Source organism: Chrysemys picta, chromosome 8, assembly GCF_011386835.1.
Source record: "Chrysemys picta bellii isolate R12L10 chromosome 8, ASM1138683v2, whole genome shotgun sequence".
NCBI lineage: Eukaryota > Metazoa > Chordata > Testudines > Emydidae > Chrysemys > Chrysemys picta.
In genome coordinates this window covers 30,018,273-30,036,147 of record NC_088798.1, presented here as the reverse complement: position 1 = coordinate 30,036,147, position 17,875 = coordinate 30,018,273, and the positions used below count along the sequence as shown (strand labels likewise).

Genomic DNA, 17,875 nt, shown 5'->3' with positions numbered 1-17,875 from the left:
AAACAAGTGAACACTTGTAATAGCAAATTCCAGTCTACTATTGTTCCACTGCTCACCACAACCACAAATACAGAAATTCTTCGCCCACTCTAAAGGCTACAGAGAATATAATCTGTCTATGTCCTGTACCCTGGACGAAGTCAAAGAAGCATGTCTCAGGGTTTACACTGAGAATAGCACTGCAGCTCAAGTGGGCATACCCACATTAGCTTTAGTCCAGCTAGTGTGGCTACAGATAGCAATGAAGATTTGGCAGCATGGGCTGTACAAGCTCACCCAGAACCCTGGATATATACTCACATTGCTAGCCTGCACCAGTGTCCATACCATTATGTTGTTGCTGCTATTTTTAGCCACACTAGCTAGATTAAAGCTAGCATGGAGATGCCTACCTGCACTTCAATCATATTTCAGATTGCACTGTAGACACACAGTGTGAGGATGCCCTGGCAGTGCAGACATCATCAATAAAGTTTACAGTCATGTAGTTACTATGGAATCCCAGTACTTTTATATATAAGGATCCCAACTCACCTGGGACACAACACACTCTGCCAGTGGAAAATCATGCAGGAAGAGAAAAGTTTGCAAAACCAAAAGCCCTCTGATCTTCCTGGCTGGCAGGAATACTTTTAAAGAGGATGAATAGCTCGCTGTGTCTGTCCTCCCTTTGCTACTCCCAGCAGGGCAGAATTTAGCCCTTAGAATATTTTCGGAGCTCCAGAAGTAAGGTGCGGAGCGTCTCTAGCAAGTGGCTGAGCATGCTCAATTTTCATTCATTTTAGAGGGGGTTGAAGATGCTTACAACTTAGCAGGATTAGGCCTGTCACAAAAGGGTAAGCCCACTCAATATTGCAACCAAAAATGCCTCCTGTCAGGGTAACTTTATTTTCACCCAAAAGGGAGCAAAATTAGCCACAATGTCCAGGTTTTTCCATACACCTGTGATGGGACAGATAGGCCCCACACTGTCAATGAAAGGGTTAATGAGAGCCTGTGGACACAGTTGGCCCCACCCCACTACACCAGCAGCAAATGTCAGGCATGGAGAGAGGAGCTAAAAGGAAACTTAGCTAAACTCAGGGCTTCCCAGGAAGGAGAGCAGAACTGCGCTTTTCCAGAGAGAAGCCTGGTTGCAGACCAGAGGCTGAGCCAGCTTGCTGGCCTGAAAAGCTCCTGCTAGAAGGGACAACCAAATGTGGGGGATCAGCAGAAGCATGGACTGTTTGGAGACAAGCCTTGAATAGAAGCGTTCGGTCCCACGCAAAGTTCATTGGACAATCCTGTTTTGAGTTGTATTTTTGTTGTTGTTGTTGTTGTTCCTGATTCCTTTGGAAGGGGTAGGACTGAGCTGTGCCTTTGCAGGAAGGCAAAATCAATGTTACCTTGGATCTCGTAGATACAGCAACATACCAGCGGAGACCTGCAGCTAGGTGAGTCATGCCCTGAGGGGTGACAAGGGGGTATTATGGAGGCAGCCCATGCAGAACAAACTTGGGGGAGAATGCAGGCACAGATCTAGCACTGGGGGAAGGGAAGAGGTCAGGACTTAAAGAAGAGACTCCCCAACAGTATGGACCTGGAGCAACTACTGAAATCAATGGCGGAGCAGCACATCCACCAATTGCAGCCGCAACTGACTTGAGACTTAGCTGCTCAGCAGCAGCAATAACAACAACAGCTGGTGCAACAGGGCGTGACCTCACTGCAGCCTCCCACAATGGTCAGGCTTCCACCATGGATCTGGTGGACATGGACCTGGCCGTGGCCCTGGTGCCGGTCAGATTCATGAAGATGGTCCAGTGACTTTTCTTGACATTTTTCAATGGGTGGCTGTGGAGCATGTTGGACATCAGAGCACTGAGCATTCTTACCAGTCACCTACTTGATCAGGACAGAACCACAGACTGCCTATTGTGGGCTAAACCCAGCAATAGCATGGGATTATGCCTCCGATAGCAAGGTTTATGCCTGAGGCAAAGTGGCCATTTTAGACTCATTGGCTATCTCTGAGGGCCTGGCCCTGCATGGTAGCACAGAAATTACAGGACTGAGACAAGGACAGGGGTTCAAGTGGCTGAAATGGTTTCCCTTGAACAATTTACTGGACTTAGTATGAGAAATGTGGGAGGAGCAGGGCCCCCGAGCTGCAAACATTGTGCAGTACGTCCTTGCCCTTTGCGAGAGACTAGAAGCTTTAGGCACCTTTGTAAGGGAGAATCTCCTGAATGCCGAGTGCCCAAGAGACTGCCTACAACAAATGGGCCCGTCTCCAAGTATTCAAATGTGGGGATTGCGTGCTCTTATTGCTCCCGAGTTCAGAGAGGCAAAACTTTGGGCCCATTGGCAGGGCCCTTACAAAATTATTCACCATGTAAATTATGAAATGAGACAGCCTGACAAAAGAGAAACAAAACAAATTTATGGCGTCTGTGACAATGCTGGGAATGAACAGCTGAGCCAGTGCTCGGGATGCTTAAACACTAATTAATTCCCTCCAGAGTGGACCTGACAGGGCCTAATTAGTGGATGAGAATGGGCTGGGGGAGGACTAATGAGCAAATTGACCCATTAACACAGGTGGCAGAAGGCAGCACAGGAAGGCAGGACAGGGAAGAAAGAGGCAGGCTAGCAGAGCCTGAACCAGCAAGGATCTCTGGGTAGAGAGATCTCTTCCCTCTCCTCTTACTGACAGAAATGAGAAACTGAAACCATATATAATAATGGTGTCTGGATCAGTAAGGTGGTGGGATAAGCTAATGTAAATAAACCTCACTAGGGTGTTTGACATTTGACAGCCTCCTAGGTAGTGTAGACAGAGCAGAAGTCAGGAGTAGGATGTTGCCCTGTCACAATCTCAATCTCTTAATGTCATGTAGCCCGTGTGACCCTTCTGCTTGACAGCAACAATGGCCAGGTCAAAATCTAGGGGTTCATCTTCACATTGCAAAACAACTGGCTCAAGCCCCCATCAACTAATCCAGGAAAACCAAACACCATCCCTGGTGCCTCGAAGAAGCACTACTTCCCCATGCACAAGCACTGAGTCTGTGTATAACTAAAGAAAACTTATTAAAAAGGAGAGGGAACACAGCATTACCTCAGGAAAAGACTGCAACAGTGATTCAAAAGCATGTAAACGATGAGTAAACACCCACCCCACAGTACACTGGGCAGTGTCCTTTGCCTCTGTTTCCTGCCTTAAGGTCTGAACAGAAAAAAGATCTTTCAACTGAGTCTTTAAACACAGGAGAGGGGAGGGTTACATGGTCGTAAAGATGCTTTAAACAGAGTCCACACCATCAAGTAGCAATACCTGTCCCTACTCGTCCCTTCTTCACTTGAATTTGGCATCCCTACCCCCTGTGTAGAGAGTGAGATTGATTTTACGGTGATCCCCTCAAACAGGGCATGCTGCCCTTTATTCATACAATAAGGAAAACAAAGTTAATTTTAACCCAAAACTGACAAGATTGATCACTTTGGCAAAGCAGCTCTGTCTGCTGAATGCCATGGCAGAGTAGGTGTGTCTATGCAAATAATCACTGCTCCTGAAGTCTTTTCTCCCAGTTCATCACCAAATGGCAAGGTAGAGTTCATTCAGATCCCAGCTTACACCAACTACCCTCCAAAACCAGAGTTAGGGCCACAGGCAGCCAACATGTTGGCCCTTGGGATGGTCCTTACTAGGGACAATCAAACACTGGAACAATCTAAGCCCAACAACTGGTACTCTCCATACTGTGTTTTCTGACCAGCTGAGTAAAAACTACTACACTTCCTACCACATCCAAACTATGGTTGCACAAGGCTTCAGGACATCACGCAGCCTCTTGCATAGAAGATGAGGGAGATCATGAAGCAGAAACTCCAGTACATGCTGGACCTTGGGGGAGAGGGGTGACAGAAGAGACCCATAGACTGGAGAAGTCCAAGCATGTTGGTTCTTAAACCCTATGGACCACCCAATTTTGCACTGATATTTAGAAAAGTCTATGTCATCTCAAAGTTTGATGCATACTCCGAGCCACACATTGACAAGCTACTAGATGGGTTAGGTGAGGCCAAATGTATTACCCCTTGGATCTCACAAAGGTATACTGGCAAATCCCACTCACTCTGGAGTGCTGAGAAAAAACAGCCTTTGTCACCTCTTATGCCCTATATCAGTTCCAGACCCTATTGTTTGGCCTACATGGGGTTCCAGCAATGTTCCAACAGCTAATGGACCAGTCCCTCTAGTCCCACAGTAGTTATGCTGTGTTCTCCCTCGATAATGTCATGGTCTATAGCTGGAAAGACTTCCTGAAGCACATGGTTGCTGAAATCTGGTCCCTCAGAGTGGACAGACTAATGGTGAACTCTGCAAAGTTCTGTACAGTCAAAGACTAAACTACTTACCTGGGATACACCATGAGGAAGGGCCAGGTACAACCTCTTGTAGACAAGGTCCAGACCTTGAGGGACTGTCCACCCCAACCAAAACAAGCAAATGCTCCAGTTTGGGGGGCTGACGGGATACTACTACCAGTAGTTCTGATCTATCGAGGCCTTTCTCAGTAATCTTCTCAAGAACAGCAGCCTGAGAAAGATCCATTGGACGGAAGCCTGTGAAAAGGTCTTTCAGCTACTAAAGGGTAACCTCTGTAGGGAGCCCATTTTAAACAGACTGGATTTCACTGAGGAATTCCTCCTACACACTGATGCTTCTGAAGCTGGACTGGGGGCTGTCTTGTCTCAGATAGCTGATGGTGAGGAACATCCCATCCTGAGTTGCAAGTTGTTCCCAAGAGAGCCTATTCCATTATTGAAAAAGAGGACTTAGCTGTGAAATGGGCCATGGAGGCACTCCAGTATTACCTTCTTGACAATTAATTCACCCTGGTCATGGATCATGACTCCATGCTATGAACGACATCAACCCCCAACTCACATGGTAATATCTGTCTCTCCAGATCTTCTCCTTCTGTGTCCAGCATAGGACTGTGTGTGCTCACTGAAATACAGACTTTTTCTCTTAGTAGAGGGGAGCTAGCAGGGGAGAGCAGTGCCCTAGGTAAGATCCTAGGTGGGTGATGAGGCAAAAAGGCCCCATGCTGGTAATGAGAAGGTTGATGAGAGAGCCTGTCTATCCAGTTGGCCCCACCTCATTGTATCTTCAGCAAATGTCAGCCATTGGAAGGGAAGGACTGGAAATGTTACCCTGAAAGCAGAGGGGAAGTTTTTTGGGCAGAGTGATGGGTAGAAAGAGGCTTGGAACTGTGAGTAAAGAAAATATCTCCCGTTGTTTGATTCCTGCTATCTTTAGAGTAACAGGACTTTGTGTATATTCTTTGTAAATAAACAGGATTGCATCAAAGAAATACTTTACTCCATCATCAGTTTCTCCTAATGGAAACAACCTACAAGACACTGGCTATCCACTTGGGTCAAAAAGCGGTAACAGTACTTACAGAAGGGAGGCTCTGCATATACATTATAGATGCTGGGGCATTTTGTGTTTTTTCTGGTACAAATTTACATCCAGCTTCATACAGCTTTGTCTGTTCATCAGATTTGCATTCTCTTGTCGTGCAGCTGTTTCCCGTGCAGCTTTGGACTATGTATTTCCCAGTGACACTAGCTGAACACCTAAGGGGGAGGTAAGATAGAAAGAGGCTTAGCTAACAAGCTGCATATAATCAACAAATAATCATCTGTTATTTATTATTTGAATCATGAAAGGCCCAAAGTCTCCAGTCAGCACTGGGATTGTATTGTATTAGCCATTGCACAAACACAAATTTAGACACTTATCTCTGCTCCCAAAGAGTTTACAATATAATTTACAAGTGGTCAGAATAATAAAATACTGGTAGACTTTTTTTTCCAGAGGAATCTTCAAGAAATCATGTATAGGTTGTGCATCAAACACCATCTGTGTAAGCAGTAACAATGCAAGTGCCTCTACTATTCCATCAATATGCTTCAATCCAGACATGAAGGATGCTCTCCAGCGGTGAGCTGGTATAACATTCTCCATGCCCATTCAATCACTGTCTTTGTGACACAGGTGGTCACTAAGTTACTAGTTATTCCCCCCCTGGAATGGACTTGACTGAAGACAAGTCTACACTACAGCACTATATGGGAGTAGCTGCGCAGCTGTAGCACGTCTGATGAAGACGTGTGATGCAGAGGGAGAGCGCTTTCCCATCGGCATAATTACTCCACCTTGGCAAGAAGTGGAAGGTATGTGAACAGGAGAGCATCTCCCGTCCACATAGCACCAGAGTGGACAGCGTGAAGTTTGCATCACTTGGGGGGAAGCTTTCTTGACTTAGGCTGTAATGTAGACCTGTGGTGTAGGCATGGGGCTGATGTGCTAATGAGAGCAATCAACCCAGCAGCTGGGAGCAGTTAAGAGGCAGGAAAGAAGTGCAAGAGGGAGGATGCCAGGAGATACAGGGGCTCACCATGAGGAGATCTTTCCCTCTGCCACCCCAGAGAGTGGGCTATGGTGAAGTTTATGTACACTGGTATGTTGCTGCCCAAGGCTGTACTGAGGAACTGGTGGAGGGGACCTAATAAATAACACACTGATGCTTACTAACTTGGAAAGTGTCCAGCCAGTTTGTGGTGGTTGAAGGGTGGAGACAGAAGACCATTATGTGCCAAATGTCATTGAACTATTTAAAATGTCATCAACTGAAGACAAAATATAAAAACACTGGTACCTTGTTGCTTCAACACTTGCTTTTCCAGAATTTACAGACACATAGAAAGGTGCATCATTATTGTATTCATCAAACACCCCCCAACGAAGATGGGCCCATTCATGGACAAAAACTTTGGCTGTGGAAGAGCAGGAGCAAATGTGAAATCTAAATACAACACTTTACAGTTTACTTTGTATTTCTGTAGATCATTTAAACAAATGTAGGGCACAATCCTGCAATGAGCTCTGCTTGGATGGACCCCTGCACCCACACAGGACTCACTGTGGGATCCGACTTGAAACCCAAACAGATCACTGTGTTCAGATTAACCCTTCCCGAGTATTAACAGACCTAGGTAAAGATCTGACACCTCTGCAGACAGTAGCTTCTGTCTATTCCTGGTATCAAGCAAGCTGTCTCATGTTACCGATGTCTTTTAAAATAATAATTCTTGACTCTTATATAACACAAAGGAAAAGGTGTACTGTATATTAGAAAACCATAGAGAAGTTAGTTTAACTTCAGCTCAGGGTAAAACTAAGGATTACTTAGATAGTTGAAGGCAGATAAAGTGTAAAAGGTTAGACAACCAGAATACTTTTCCAGAAAATCAATATATCACATCAAGACAATCTAACCCCTTTCTTGCAGGTGTTGGTAAAGCCATTGACATGGAGAATGTATATAATGTTGTCTACCTAAAGCTTTGAATTAGAGATAGGCCAAGGAAACAGAGCTCAGATCAGATTAAATTTAAGCCAGAATTCAAGGTTTGAGTTCAGTGCTTCCCCAGCTAGAATTTGGGTTTATATTTGACTTTACTGGAGTCCAGTGAATTGTTCTAAGGAGATTTTTGTCCCCAAATGCCAGAAATTTGATGAGAAAGACTGTTCTTGTGAGATTTCTACTCTTTTAGGCCTAAAATCTATACATTCTTGATCCAATCTAATGCAGGTTCGTCTTCGATTTGAATCCAAATAGCCTTGCACATTTACCAGGGTTCAGACTCAAGGGGCTGGTTTTGATCTAGCTCACATAAATAATTGATTCTAATTGGGTATGGAACAGAGATAAATAAATTTGACAGTATATTGGTTAATGGGCATAGGAGAAAGTCGTTAATAACAGCAGATTACAGTGCACAAAACTCAGGGGTCTCTACTGGGGCTTTTTTATTTGCTTATTAATTGCCTTGCATAGGCAATGCTCATGCAGTCAAAAAAATATGCTGATGAAATCAAAATGGGAATATTGTTAATTCCTTGTGACGGTACATTTAAAAGAAGCGTAGTTGGGCAAATGTGACTTTCAGAAGTTCCAGTAAACACCTTCACATCCTCAGAACAGGATCTGCTCATGAGAGTTTGGTCTATTCTAGAATCCTCTGGGACTGGTTTTACCTGCATGCTCACCAGGTTACACCCCCCCTCAACTCTCAGATTAGTTTACTGCACTGTAATGTTAGGATATAGATTATTTCCAAGTCAAGGCAATGATTTAAGAGGAAAAACAACCTTCATTTACTGTAAAAATATGAGCCAAAATTTTCAAGAGACTGGTCATTTTAGGTGCCCCCATTTCTGAGTGTCCAACTTAAGACTCCCCAAGGAAGCCTGATGTTCAACACTTTGTGAAAAAAACAGGCTCTTTTAAAGTTTCGCAGGTTGGGCAACCAAAACTGAGGCATCTCAAATCACTAGTCACTTTGGAAAATCTCGGCCATTGCATATTTATAACAACAAAAGCAGAAAATTAAGGTCCAATAGATGGTGCTACCTCGTGATCCATAGATGTTATACAAATTGTCATTTAACAGGAAATCGGGAGTGAAATGAATGTATCGTCCCTTTTCCCCACATCCTCCATATTGCAGCGTGTAGGGATCATCTCCGTACTTCAAGTAAGGATTAGCCACGATAACATCTGCCTGAAAATAAAATGGCCCTTGTTTAAAGAGCAGCAGGAAATGGAGGTTGGCAGATGATTCTGTTGAATGGGCTCATCTGCAGCAACACTCCCAGTGATTGTTCCTCTGGGTAAGGACTGCAGGACTGGGCACTAGCGGGCAATACAAATTCTAAAAAGAGCAATTTATATTTCTACATTACTGAAAAAACGTAGGGCTTGTCTACATGGTGCAGTAACATGCACTATACGGGGGTGATTTCTAAGGAGCAGCACTACGTTAAAGTGCATCAGGGAACATTTAGTACACACCAGCAGGGTCTACAAGGACCAATTACTGAGCAACACGTTGGTGTGGTTTAGAAATCATATCTCCATAATGTGCATTACTCCACCTTGTAGACAAGACACTATGTGTTAAGCATATGAACACAGCAAATACTTTTGATTTGTAAGGGTGCTCTAAGTCTTACCTTATCATATGACTCTGTTTTCACACTTAAATACTCAGGTTTTGGCAGCCAATGCAGAGGAATTAGAATTTTTACAGCCTTGAAAAAAAATCTCTGTTTTGTAGCATTGAACAAGTAAGTAGAAGCCTCTTTGACCATGGCCTGGTAGGGAAAGAAAAGAAATGCCTTATGAATTAAGAATTGAACGGTAGAGGCAATGAGTAGTTTAGCCTTGCTGGGAAACAAGGGTACATAAAGTAACATTAAATATGTGAAGGTATAGAAAGAAACCCACCTTGGCCAAGGGAAGGGCTGGGACAGATTATTTCCCTCATGGAGCAAGGAGAGACTAAATTGTAACGCTGAGAGACTCTGGATTGCTCCTAGGACAGTAGAAATATACACCGCCCGTTGCTCAGGGCTTATGATAAAAACCACAATCTATCCCTGAAAATAAAACCTGACAGAGAACCTTCCAGACATGGCATTTCCTCAAAAAATTTACATGGGCCTGTGGTGAAGGATGGTTCTGGCCTGCATCAGTCTTTTTTCATTGATCGCTAAAGTGTACTGTGGTGCATGATGGATAAAATAAAATGATACATTTAAGTAATAACCTGTGGTTTCCTTTTTCTTCTCCCTGGGATTCCTCCTTTCTTTGCTCCATTCTATAGGATTGTACCTTTTTCCTGCCTCTACAGTGGGCACTACTTTGTCACTATTTTTCTGTTCCACTCCTCCTTGCTCCTTCCCCACCTCTCTTGAGTAGTTTGGGAGTCACTAATTAATGACTATGCCCGCCTCAGTTTATTGTTCTCTTTCCAACAACTGTATGCTCAATGACCGAATCATGTGAACATGGAGCAAAGATCTACATGGTGACATTGAGAAATGAAAGAATAACTAAAAACAGAAATATCACTATATATACCAAGGATTTTTAAGAAGACAGTGAATGCCTGCAAGGATGGGAGAAAGGAGGGATAAAAGCAAATGGCAAACATTGTAATGGAGGTGCAGTAAATGGTAATTAAATATCCATGATTCTCTAGTCTAAAATACTCAAGTTTTGGAAAGAAGGTGATACACAGAATCAGCCTGACCCTGAACCATAGTAGTCCTGTTAAACTTCAAGAGATTAGTACACTCATTTAATTAACACCAGCACTTGAAAGAAAAATTCAAGCTAAGAACAAATTTGGTAATAATGGATTTGATCTAGCTCCCATGAAAATCAAAAGAAAAAATCTTGCATTGACATTAATGGGGGCTGAAACTGGTCTTTTAAGATCACTGATAATCTAGAGGTAGAAATAACCAAGAAGTCTGAAAGTCACTGTAGGACATTACATATACCAAAGTTCTTACCTGTATGTTTCTTATGATATTGTGATTTTCTGATAACTCAGGGTTAATTGCAATAACAATATCTTCATAGCCACCATTTTTCAGCTGAACCATAGAACCTCTCACTACAAGTAGCAGAAATAAAAGAACCAAGCTCTTGAATACCCTCATTGTCCCTTTCTCCACAATTTTTGTTATAAATATGGTGACACAGCAGCACTATTTATACAATTGCTTATTTACACAAAGGTATCTCTACATTTTATGGCAAGTACATACAGATCTGCTGTGTAAATTCAGGTTGCATAACTGTGGTCAATCTGATAGTGTCAGGTAACATATTAATATGAGGAAATTCCTGACGACTGTAATAGTATGTACTGTATTTCCTTATCCAACTGATGCATCTTGAAGTGACTCATTCGTGTTGTCATGAATATATTATAAATATTTGGCAAAGCGTGTAAAATATAGTATCGCAAATAGTTAACTTGTAAACACGGCACTTCGGGACTTGTATGAGAAAACTCTGATCAGTACACAGCTATGTACTACTGAATGGGACAAATGCAGATTGAGTGGCAAAGGCAGATTAGTGCTAATCTAGGTGATTTGAGAGAGAAATTCTATATGGAATGTATCAGAGGAGCTATTAGTTTTCATTAGATGCTTTAAAAAGTACTGTAGAAATTTGTCATACCTGCCCAATATTTGAAATCTATTAATTCAATTAATTAGAAAGATAAAGGTTAATGGAAGGTCAGAAATGATACTATATAAATAAATAAAATAGGGACAATTGGTATGTACTGTATGTAACTTTACATTCTAATATGTGTAATTTAAATTGCTTTCCATTTTGTAGAGAGAACACTTCCACTCGGCTTAGCTGTTTTATTTCAACAGTGCATATAACTGCAGTCACAATTCACAGATGCATCGATTTTAAAGCCACAAGGGACCATCGGATCATCTAGTCTGACCTTCTGTATAATACAGGCAATGGAATTTTATGACTAAAGCATGTCTTCCAGAAAGGCCCAGTCCTGAGCTGAAGACTTTGACTGATGGAGAATCCACCACTTCCCTTGGCAGTTTGTTCCCATGATTTATCACTCACACTAGAGCTAGCAGTAAGATAAGTCTTAATCCATTTAATGTGTGCTTTATTGTTAATGTATAGTGCTCATTTTTAATCAGAATGTCATGCAGTCAATTACTATACAAAATGTAAGTATATTACATCTACACGGTTGCCTTTATCTACCAAACTTGGAATCATCAAAAAATGAAATCTAGTTTGCTTAACAAGGCCCATTTTCCATGAAATCACAACAATTTACATTCATTATATTCCCATCGTTTAATTCTTTATTGATTGAATCTCACATAAGCTTTTCCATTAATTTGCCAGGGAATGATGTTAGACTAACTGGCCTATAATTAAGGCTGAGAGTTTGTCACAGAAGTCACAGATTCCCTGGGTTTCAGGGACCTCCGTGACTTGTTCTTTAATTTCTAACTTCTGCCTTCACTTCCCCTCACAAGAGGCTCGGCCTTTTAACCAAAGTTGTCCTCTATTGTGATTGTAGAATTGTGGCTTTTTGGCCATCTAATAAACTCTTCTTAAATAGCTCCTAATTTTCATTCACTTCTGTCCAAATTTTTACTCCCAAGCACTTTCATTCAGAATTTTTCTCAGATTGGGGAAACTAGACCTTTTAAAGCACCAAGTGTATATATTTCTGGTTGGGACACATCTGTATTTTGGATTAACTTTTCCACCTCTGGCAGCCCTTCCTCTGCTATCCCACACTGCATTGCTTCATACCTGGATTGACCCATCTGTTTACCTGTGTCCTCTGCTGCTCTGGGGTCAGGCTGATCAGATGAGAGGAAGTGTGTGGAGACCTTATGTCTGCATCCCGGAACAGGGATAAAATGATAGAAGAGTGGAGGAAAGGAGAGATTAGGATAGAAAATTGACCAGAGAGGGCACTGAGAAAGATAGGGACATGCAGAAACAAGTTTCTGGAGTTGATGCTGAAGCAGACACTCTTCCTGGAGAACATCTTGGGACAATGTTCCTGGCCCACATCCCAACTTCAACCCAGCCATGTCCTGCAGGCCCTGGAGAACAATGCATACTGGGAGCATCAGTACTTTTCCCCAACTTCCACACAAAGGCACTTCTCTCCCATTCCACACTACAATACAATGAGAACAGTGGATCATGGGAATCCAGCTTCACTCCTACAACTACAGGTGATGGTTTCTTCCCTTGCCATTCTACACGCAAAGGCAAGGGCAATAGTCAGAAACCTTCCACCTATGCATTTGTGACTAGAACAGCATCAACCTGTGTGCACTCAGCACCTTACGTGTCTGTGCCACATCCACACTGTTATGTTCCACAAAGGGTTTATGGTGTGGTTTATGTTCCACTAGTTTCAAGTTTGCCCTTTGCTATGCTCACGGAAGGTTGTTATTGACAAAGGCTCAGTATAGGTTTATGAACATGCCATATGCCAGAAAGTATAAGAAATGCCCTTTCATAAAATTGTTGCATAAAGCATAAAGAAAATTCATTTAATGAAACTCTTCCACACAGACTAATGAAACCCTTACACCATGCATAATACAATTTCATTTCCGCATTTTAGCTCCTAAGTTCAAAATAGGAGCACAAGGCATCCCTGGGCCTGTGGTCCCGATGATTTGCTGCAGACTGTCAAGGCAGCCTTTCTGGCTGTTCAGAACATTCAAAAGTCTCTGCACCTCTGCCTGAGAGCCATCAGTAAGACTTTATCCCTTGCGCTCACAGATGTGGTGCAAAATACAGTGAGCAGTTATCACATGTGGCAGATATTGCTCAGCAGCCTCAAACTTTATCATCGAGCCATCTCTATCTCCCTTTCAGCCTTCACACACATACTCCACTGGCGTTCTGTCACTGCTCAGGGTACAGGTAACCAGTTCCTTTCTCCCATCCGAGTGTGCAGTAAAAGGCTTTATATGCCAGGGAAGCAGAGGGGAAGCTGGGTCTCCCAGAACAACAAGGGGAATCAAAATGCCATTGATACCCATAGTGGGCCTGGGAGGAAAATTTCCTTTTTTCACTGTAGAAAATAGGCCTGAGTTTCTAAAGAGTCTGGCATCATGGACCTTTCCAGACCACTTTACATCAAGATTGATGATTCTTCTCCAGTGATCAACAAATTCTTGGAAGACCCTGGAGAAATGCCCTTTCCGATGATGAACTCTGAGGCCTAGTGTGATGGGCAAAGAATAGGCACATGTTCCCTATCTCTACCCTCAGGCAATGGCATATAAGGAAGGAGCAGAAACTTTTGAGTACTTTGTCACTCACTCCTGCAAGTCTTTGAGCTTAACAGTCACAGTCAATGGCCAGGAAGGAGGTCATTCAAAAGTGAGATTGTATAGCAAGGTAGCCTGCCTCTTCAAGGAACAACAGGTCTTGGGCACCCTGTTCAATTATCCCCACCAGGCCACATCTGTGCAAGGTGTGGGGCTGAAAACTCGGCAGTTGAGGGCTGGCTTGGAAGGAGAGTGGGGAGGTTGCTCTACTGTGGGACAAAAAGCTGGTCTGGAGGCTAGAATGCCAAAGCTGGGGTGGTGTGTGAAGACAGAGCCCAAGAGGAGCCAGCACCTCATGGACTGGCTCAGAACTCGGTGATTGAGAATGAAAGCCCAGCAGCTAAGGGCTGGATGGGAGGAGAGTGAACAGGCTGTTCTGATGTGGGGCAAGAAACTGGCCTTGAGCTAGAAATTGGCTGAGGACTGGAGCCTGCCAGAGGCCGTTGGTAGGAGGGCAGGGTACATGTGTTGGTTGTACTGACCTGGTTGTACATGTGTTGACCAGAGCCCAGCAGCTGGTGGTTAGATGGTGAGAGGGCTGTCGCTGCTGGGAACCTGCCTGTTAGGAAGGGGGTTGAAGGCAGAGCCGAGTGGACTGAAGACACTGTTGTGTTGATGTTATATTGGACTGGACTAAGGGAGTCTGTTACCCGGGAAGAGGATGAATGCTTTGAAGTGGCTTGGCCAGAGGGCCAAGTTACCTCTATGGCTGCAGCAGGCTGAAGATCATTGTGAGGAAACTGAGGAAGAATGCTGCAGTGCTGGGTCTTGAAGGGAATAGTCAGTCTTGTAACAGAGACCATCACTGCTTCTGAGTCATGGACCTATCTGAAGAAGAAGCGATGTCGTGGGGAGATATTGCCTTGTAACCTCCTTTGACCTGCTGCACAGCCTGACCTACCAATTTCCACAGTCTTACTTCCCACTCCACTGCAGAGGGAAGTATCTGGCACTTTTTACAGTAATACAGTTCACCAAGTAGCATTCCAGCCATGGGTGTGCCATCCCCCTCCGAAGCACCACCCTAAACTTAAGAACCCCATCCAGTCCTAGGTAGAAAGTAATTTTATTGCAGCACAACACATAAAGCCAACTGTACAAAACCTGGTGAATTCCATTTTCCACTACAGTGGTAGAAGGAAGTATGAGGCTGCAAAGAATTCAGTTGTGGACTCCTGCAAAAAAGGCTTATATTGCTCTTATAAAAACAGATTTAGCTATCTTATAGCAAATGTAACTGCACTTTAGAAAGAATGAAATTACTTTTACAAAGCCATTTTAGAGACAAGTCAAGACAGATAAATGGCCAACCATAAGCATGCAAGTGGCATTAGCAAATACGGTAAAAAAAAGATTCATAAACTTAAAATGGTGTGGCTTTCCTTTCCATTCCCCACTTTTCATCTTCCATTCTTTCACCCCACCTCCCCCTTAACTGTTTTGACCTCCTCCCTTTTATCAGTTCTGTGACCTTGTATCTTTCTCTTCTTTCCTCTGGATCCCATCTTCCGGTGTCTCTAGTATTTCCCCCATCTCTTCCCTACCCAACACAATCAGACTGGCTCACAGCAATAATATGAAATCATATGCAAAGCACTTGACCCCAGCCTGGCAAAACTATTAAAATAATTCTCCCCATTGTGTGTAATGGGCCTTTTCTCTTTAAATCATGCACATGAAAGCCTCAGCCCTCCACTAGAGGTGTTCACTGGGGCTGCCTCTCTGTCTGAAAGCCAGCAGCTACTGTCATCATGATGGTGTTTGCACCAAGAAAAGAAGGAAGCTTAGCACAACTAGCCCCACCCCCACCCCACTGTGGTGGAAGCAGGTTGAGCGAGGAGCAGGGAGGAAAAGGTGTGTTGAGGCATTGCTTAATCCAGCCACAGAACGAAAGGGAAACTCTCCTGGGTGCCCCACCCCAACGCTAGGGAGCGTGCTGGACTGGGGAAAAATACCCAGTCTCTGTGGCTTGGTGTGTGTTGTGGGGGATGCCCGGCAGTACCCCTGGCAGCAGGGTGGGAGCAAGGATGAAAACAGCTCCCTCAGCCTTTGCATTGCTTGCCCTTCCGAGTCTCCCCTCATTTAACCCCTCCTCATTTCTTCTCTTAACTGCTTTCTCTTTTCCCTATTTTCCTCTCCTCCTTCAGAGTTACTCAGAATCCCATTTTTTCTCTTCTTCCCCACTCATCCTACCTGCAGGTGCAGTAAAAGTTGGGGAATTCTTAAAGCCTTCCTGAGCTAGGGTTGGATTCCCAGTTGTTCAAAGTGTCCGTCAGCCTTCTCTTGACCTACAACTCCATGGAGAACAGATCTTAAGGGGCACCAGCCTCTCCTCTGGCTGCCCCATGTCCTGCATGCTTCTGAGTTAGTTTCTCCCCATTCCAGCTGAGCTCTTTTATTCCAGACTCCTCCTCTGCTCTTGTCCATTTCATCTTTTCCTCCTTATTTCTCCACTTGTTTTCTTTCCTTCCCATCACCTCCTTTCAGGTCCCTATTCCAGTCCTGCTGCTCCTCTGCCCCTTTTCCCATCTGCATTAGCCCAAAAGTGTCCAAAGCACCAAATGAAACTCCCTCTTTTAGACTCATAGAGTGTAAGGCCAGAAGAGCCCATCATGATCATCTAGTCTGATTTCCTGCATATTGCAGGCCACAGAACCTCACCCACCCACTCCTGTAATAGACCCATAACCTCTGGCTGAGTTACAGAAGTCCTCAAATCATGGTTTAAAGACTTGAAGTTAGAGAATTCACCATTTACACTAGTTCAGAACAGCCCCTGCCCCTGTCCCCTGCTGCACAGGATAGCAAATACCCTGGTGGGTGGGGGTGTTCACCTATCTGACTTGCGAGGAAATTCTTTCCTGACCCCACTTATGGTGATCAGTTGGACCAGGGGTGATGGATTCTGCCTAGATGGGGGGGTGGGGGGCATAAGACCTGACCCCCTTTGTGACCCACCCCTCCTCTTCCCCCTGAGGCAACACCCCTTGTCTAAGCTGGAGCCAGCATGGACAAGCCTGAGAGCAGCCCTCAGCTCCCCGTGTGGCTCTTATCCTGACCCAGCTCCGGCTGGTGGCTGGGCCTTGGGGGACAAAGAGTCAGAGCCGGGCCGTGGTAAGAGCTGCGCGGGCAGCTGTGGACCCTCCACCTGCCCTGGCTGCGGGGCCCAGGGACATGGGCTGGGGGCTGCTCTTGACCCCCACCCCCAGCTGGTGGAGGGTCCAAGGCTCCCCATAGCTGCCCGGGCTCAAGGGCCTAGGGGTAAGAGGAGAGGTAAGGGGCTGAGCCTATGGCAAAAAGTGGATGGGCCAGGACCTCTTGGCCCCCCCATTCCGGCGCCCCTGAGTTGGACCGAGTATTTGGGAAGACCTACCAACTAGACTCCTGGGAAAGAATTCTCTGAATTCTCCCTATCTAGTGTCCCATCACCAGGGATAGTTACTGCTAGCAGTCACAGATCAGCTACATGCCATTGTAGGCAGTCCCATCATACCATCTCCTCCATAAACTTATCAAACTTAGTTTTGAAGCCAATTAGGTTTTTTGCCCCCTTTGCTTCCCTTGGAAGGCTGTTCCCAAATTTCACTCCTCGGATGGTCAGAAATCTTTGTCTAATTTCAAACCTAAACTTGCTGGACAGTTTACATCCATTTGTTCCTTTATCCACACTGGTGCTTAACTTAAATAACTCCTCTCACTAACTAGTATTTATCCCTCTGATGTATTTATAGAGAGCAATCACATATCCCTTCAGCCTTCTTTTGGTTAAGCTAAAAATACTTGTCTTGTTTAGTGCTTTTAAATGCAGTTCAGACCGGGCTTGTCAGCAGAGAGCCAGTCTACTCCCACTTCAACAAAACAAGAAACAAAAGTAAAAATTCTGTGGGAGAACAGTATCTGCCACCTCTGATTTACATGGTGAATCAGTTCTGCCTCTGCAAACACCTGACTCTGAGGGTGTGTCTCCACTGACAAAAAAAGGGTATGGTTTAAGACAGGATAACTTATGTGTGTTCGCTATCCCACTGTAAAAACATAGCAGAGGCAAAGCTCTTTAGTTTTACTGTGGGTGAGTTACTCTACCCAGAGGTGGGG

General features: G+C 44.3%; 1 protein-coding gene across 1 annotated transcript in view; it reads right to left on the bottom strand.

The window, feature by feature from the left end:
• The window catches only part of LOC101943666 (calcium-activated chloride channel regulator 1-like), a 31,527-nt gene extending 20,921 nt beyond the window's left edge, over nt 1–10,606 (bottom strand). The window contains exons 1-5 of the mRNA XM_042851526.2: nt 10,424–10,606; nt 9,077–9,217; nt 8,475–8,625; nt 6,717–6,834; nt 5,454–5,631 (exon numbers count right to left, since the gene is read on the bottom strand). Coding sequence (XP_042707460.2) covers nt 5,454–5,631; nt 6,717–6,834; nt 8,475–8,625; nt 9,077–9,217; nt 10,424–10,573 — 738 coding nt within the window. The 5' untranslated portion in view covers nt 10,574–10,606. The remainder of the gene's footprint in view (nt 1–5,453; nt 5,632–6,716; nt 6,835–8,474; nt 8,626–9,076; nt 9,218–10,423) is intronic.
• Nucleotides 10,607–17,875: the final 7,269 nt, after the last annotated feature.